The 5,762-nt window shown below is 35.0% G+C and overlaps 1 protein-coding gene across 2 annotated transcripts in view; it reads left to right on the top strand.

Moving 5' to 3' along the window:
- LOC117105741 (extracellular serine proteinase-like) overlaps nt 1-4,250 on the top strand; it is a 14,928-nt gene extending 10,678 nt beyond the window's left edge. Inside the window, exons 9-10 of one of the 2 annotated variants that reach the window (XM_033247001.1) lie at nt 1,655-1,801; nt 2,035-4,250. In XM_033247001.1, coding sequence (XP_033102892.1) covers nt 1,655-1,797 — 143 coding nt within the window. In that variant the 3' untranslated portion in view covers nt 1,798-1,801; nt 2,035-4,250. The remainder of the gene's footprint in view (nt 1-1,654; nt 1,802-2,034) is intronic. The other variant, XM_033247002.1, reaches the window with a different exon arrangement.
- Nucleotides 4,251-5,762: the final 1,512 nt, after the last annotated feature.

The following is a 5,762-nucleotide window of genomic DNA, read 5'->3' on the forward strand; positions in this document are numbered from 1 at the left end:
TCAAATGAAACAGGGTGACAGTTATTTTCAAATTAAGAGAAGAGCTGAGAATAGGCAGCTCTAAAATACTGGATGTCAAAGACCTGCCAAAATGGCAGAGCGGCACCAATGAATGTATAAATGAGGCCTTAAGCCTAGTTATATGGTAAATAGTATCTGCGGGTTCTTGATTACAAGGCTAGACCAAGTTAATTAATGCCGAATGATTATTATTTATTATTATTATTCATTATTATGTTATTAAAACCTACCTTAGGAACTTAGACAATGGAGAAATTAGAGAACAAAAAAAAACAAAAAAACACGACGTTAAGGGGAAATAGCACAAAAGATATTCCCATGGGCTAGTTATTAATTATAGGCATAGTAAATAGGTTCTTGATTACAAGGCTTAGGCCAACGTAATAATGCTGAAATGATTATATTATTATTATTATTATTATTATTATTATTATTATTATTAATATTATTATTATTATTATTGTTATTTTTATTATTTAACATTAATTACATTACAAGGATAGTTTCATCCGGAATGGTATATTATTTATTTAATAATATTTCTCTTATGCACTCTATTTTTTATTTCATGCTTCAATTTTTCCCCTTTTTTCAAAATTTCAATCAACGTCATGTGAAGCGTGACTGTTGGTGTCAGCCTAGGACCCTAGCCTAGGAAGGCCTATGGTAGGTAGGACTTAACTCAGCCTGCTTTAGGCCTGTAGTTTATCTAATTCTTTCTGTCAGCCTTTGGTGTACCTATCTACACTTTATAAAGGAGGGGTACTAGCTATTGTTGTTGTAGATATTATACTAACATTTAATAACATACAATAAGTTCACAGTTAGTTACACACGTACATCCCATAAATCCGTAAGATTTCATAGGCCTACCGTAGGTAAACATAGAAAAAGTAAAACTCGAGCGTCACGACATTGCGAAGTGTCTGCTCTTTCTTGTTCCTCGTGTCGAACTCGAGTCGAGTCAATCCGAGATGGCACGAATAAAGTTTCATGCAAATGTTTCGTACGGAAAAAAAAATCGCCAGCGGTCTGCATTCGATTTGACTCACTCTTTTACAAGTCTCTAATTCTCATCAAAAAAGTTTCTCAACATAAACTGACGCTGGTGGCGCTTTCCGAAATGCGCTAATGTACTACGAAAAATCCATAAATTAGAGACTTGTGGCAAGTCTAGCGCTGCCCCTGTGTATCGATATCGACAGCCGATAAGATTCCAGAGACTGCGATGCGACGGTGCACCGTGCGATGGATCGTATTTCAACGACAATCTGCATACGCACCCATTGCAAACCGTAGGCCATACGGGCCTGGGTTTTAAGGAACTAATTAATGAACATGGCACTGTTTTTTAAAGCTCGATTCACCTGTTTTATTTGTTTCTTCTTAATTTTGTTTCTTCCTAATTTCCATGCCAGTGAGTTTTATCAGCTTTAGGATGAGGCGCAGGAGTCTGAGATGATGAACGAAAATCAACAAGTGCTGACCAGAAGCTTCGAGGACGTGTCCATATCTTTTGAAATATTCAATCACTCAATTCAAATATATATTATGTCACAGCCATCCTACAATGTTATACAAACTTAGTAATTATTTATTTTCATTAAATGTTTGTTTATTCTCATTTAATTAGGTGTTGCCGCGCTGCACGTCTCTAGAGACCCATCACAAACACCAAGAGAGGTCACAGCTAGCATACTTAGCGAAGCATCAAGAGATCAAATTTTTGACCCCATGGGATCCCCAAATCTTCTTCTATACACTCGGGATCGCTAAAAATGTAAGTAGAATTTTTATTATTCTTATTATTATCAATAATCTAAACAATTTTTGTCAACTTATTATTTGTTTTCATCATAAGCTGAGAGATGAAAACATGTTATATGATTTGTTACATGATTTATTATTATTATTATTATTATTATTATTATTATTATTGTTGTTGTTGTTATTATTATTATTAGGCCTATTATAATTATTGTTACTATTATCAATTGTTTAATTTTTTTTCAGAAGGATGCGGGCATTACATTGGCCTATACCACGTACATATCAGCACTGGAAGTAGGCCTAACCTGGCCTGACAGAGAGGCATCATAGAGAGTTTATCTGCCGCTATGAATGACCAATGTACCTTTTAATGAAACACACAAATATCCCGGATTAAATAATAATGAATTACAGTATATATAAACCATAGTGAGTGCACTATGACATCTTTTTAAATATGACTAAAGAACACTTTAAATAATGGAGTCAAATTGATCAGAGAAAACTGAAATTTAATACCCTTTAATTATTATTAAAAAGCTTATAAAATAATAAGAGTTTGTGATTGAAAATTGCAATAAAACATGAAGAAAGTATCTTGGCGTATTAACAGTTCTTAGTTCTTAAATGAGAAATATCATCTGCTGACGTCGCAAAATCATTGAGTGATATTATAAAACACGGCCCACATCAAAGATTTTATAATAACAAGATATCGTTCTCCGCGATTTCTGCGTGCAAATTCTGCAATAACGCGGTGTAGGACGCCCTCTTGCAATTACAATTACTTTTGAACTTTGACATCTATTATCTCCCTGCAAATTCTTGAACAACCGCCATATTAACAACTAGGACGCCTTTTCTCAATTACAATTACTTTCTATTACTTTCTGCGTGAATTGAACGCTTATTTTTTACACGCAAACCGCTTCAGTATAAGTTTAGTTGAGTTTAGTCAGAGTTTTGTGACACTCAAAGATTATTAATCCACCCGGAGTACATTTTTCCCCATAGAATCCAGTCAGATCAAATCTGTGCATGCATGTTGATATTTTTTTTCAATTGTAATGTTTTTTTATTTAATGGTTTACATGAAGATATGACTAAAAGCAATGAGCCACTATACTTACAATATCGAGACTGCTTTTGTGGACGCGCGCCCGTTCTGGAGTTTGGTTTATTATGTTTATTATTCGGAAATCGAGGGCGCTATATCAGTTTATAAAAAGCTAGATCTATGTTTTATAGGCCTCTTAGTAATTTACGTATTCGGAATCCTTTTATTGTACGTCCAAAATCACATTGGAAATACACAACAGAAAAAAACCCCAAAAACAAAAGAACAAATTGTAAAATCGAATACAAATCAGTGCTAACATATACTTCTCTATTTTATAGAAAAACACACTGCTGAATAACGATAGTGATAATGATAATGTTATTTTTCGATGTGTTTGCGTCAGGAAAATATCATAGGCCTAGGCCTAACTGTGGTGTTTTGTGCCCTACCTGACGTGTTATTGTACTAACACTCAGTACGTTTCTAAATACTTGCGAAAAAAAATTGCAAGTTATTCTGGTGGGAAACGAACCCACTGACTCCAGATAACTCCCGGTGTCACCAGTACTAGGCCACCGAGCTTGCGCTTATATTAGTAACTAGTGTTGAATCCGATCCTCGAGTAGCAGCGGATCAGGTATGGTAAAAAAACATCACTCGTATGATATTTTCTGACGCAGACACATCGAAAGAATAGGCTCCAAGCGGTAGCGTGTATCTACTGCTTTTTTACATGTGTGTAGTTTTAAGTGACTTTTAAAGTGACCTTTAATGAACTTTCAAGGACAGGTCTTAATATGTAGCATTGTGTTTGGTAATTCAATTCGTTGATAACTTTAATGTAGGACAGGTCTTAGTATGGCATCATATTTCGCAGACTTGCTTCTTTTTTTTTTTTAGCTCAGGGCTCATCCCATCATTCTTCTATAATGATGATGATCATAATAATGATGATGTGATAAAATATACAATGAGTAATAGTACTTTATTTAGTCTCACCTTTGTGTTTTAGCATAAGTAAAGAAACAAGAAAACAAGAGACATTACTCAATGGTTACAGTAGTCTTATATAACGTTTTCTACGTCATGTAGCGGTGGATCTATTCACCTTCACGGTGAATTCGACGCTAGTCCCTAAGTGCAAGTTCAGTGGTCTAATGGATGACACCAGGCTAGTTATCTGGAGGTCGTGGGTTCGATTCCCACGCGAATCATTTGCGATTTGTTCGCAAGTATTTTGGAACATATTGAGTATTTACGATAACTCGTCAGGTAGGCAAAAACGTCAATCACGATGTTATAGATAATGACAATGATGATGGGGATGATAATTATACAAATAATGATGATAATGATCATAATAATGATGATGTGATAAAATATACAATGAGTAATAGTACTTTATATAGTCTCACCTTTGTGTTTTAGCATAAGTAAAGAAACAAGAGACATTACTCAATGGTTACAGTAGTCTTATATAACGTTTTCTACGTCATGTAGCGGTGGATCTATTCACCTTCACGGTGAATAAGGGTGATTAAGAAGGAAAACATTGAAGTGATGGGCAATTACTGTAATACATCCACTATGAAAGAAATTTCAGGTCTAAAGCTTTACAGTTAAAATACAAATAGACAGAAAATTTAGAAGATTTAGTATCTGAACAAGTTCTCGTAATTTCGAAAGCTCCGATAAGGGCAGTATAATACTCCACCTTTCAAAACAGATTTCGCCCTTCCTGGGTGTGACATTAAACTCCATTTAATGGACATCTAGCTGAGAGTATGTCTTGTGACTGCTGACAGATGAGGCGAGAGTGCATAATTTTTTTTAGGATGTGATCTTGTTTTACATGCCTATTTTTCGTGATTATGACTATTTTGAATAACGAATGTTTTGAGCAGTGGTGGATTCAAGGCCTCCTCCCCCTAATTTTATTTAATGGAAACAAAGAAAAATATAGGGTCCCTATTAAAATTTAAGTCTGAGAGTGTAATTTCAGGCCATCTAGAGGTTTCATTATTTCAGCCCCAACCGTGGTGGGGCTGAGGTGGGTGGTTCCTCAATCTGTAAAAGTCCCTCCCTGGGTCACCTCTCTTTTGAATTCCCGGATCCACCACTGTTGCGTTTTATATACGGTAATTATTGTTAGGCTTACTAGTATTATTTATGATGCGTTTATTGCAATTTTCACTTTATCTCAAAACAGTCCTAAAATCATTCAGAGCGCGCTAATTTGCAGGGGCCTTCGCCCTGGACCACCCCCGGGTCTTACGTCCTCGCATAACCCCCCCCCCTTTCAAAATCCTGGCTACGTCCCTGATAGGCAGTAGATCTAAAAAGGTCTATATATTATAATCAATAAGCCGAGTTTTTCTAGAACTCCTCATCGGAGCTAAAAATCTATGCGAATAACGAGCATGTGTAGCGTCTAAAAAATAAAATCAATGAGAATAACATAGTATAAGGTCTGTTCGTCTTACTGTGCATTAGAACTATATTCAATTCAATTTGATATAAATTTATTGCAAAACAAATAGAAGTTTTAAAATGTATAATTCAGATAAAATGACATAAAAAACGTCAATAGTAAAAACAGTAAAATCTTTAAAATACGATTCTACGATACTAAAGATGAATATGACAGAACTACATAAACACAATAAAGAGCAAAAGATACCACGTAAAAGATAAAACCCAGCTTGATGTACGCTACACATTCAAACAACTAAAACACATCTTTTTAATTTTATATTTTTACATTTAACGTGTCCACTTGCATGAAGAAATGTAATAGACGTGCTTTGGCCCTTTTCAGATCGGGTTGTGCACCCATTGCCATAGAAACCGGGCGTTATAACAATACTCCAGTTAATGAGAGGAAATGTAATCTGTGTAATCTGGATTATAT

The sequence above is a fragment of the Anneissia japonica genome, unplaced genomic scaffold (genome assembly GCF_011630105.1).
Source record: "Anneissia japonica isolate Jap-2015-1 unplaced genomic scaffold, ASM1163010v1 scaffold287754_len4335492_cov202, whole genome shotgun sequence".
NCBI lineage: Eukaryota > Metazoa > Echinodermata > Crinoidea > Comatulida > Comatulidae > Anneissia > Anneissia japonica.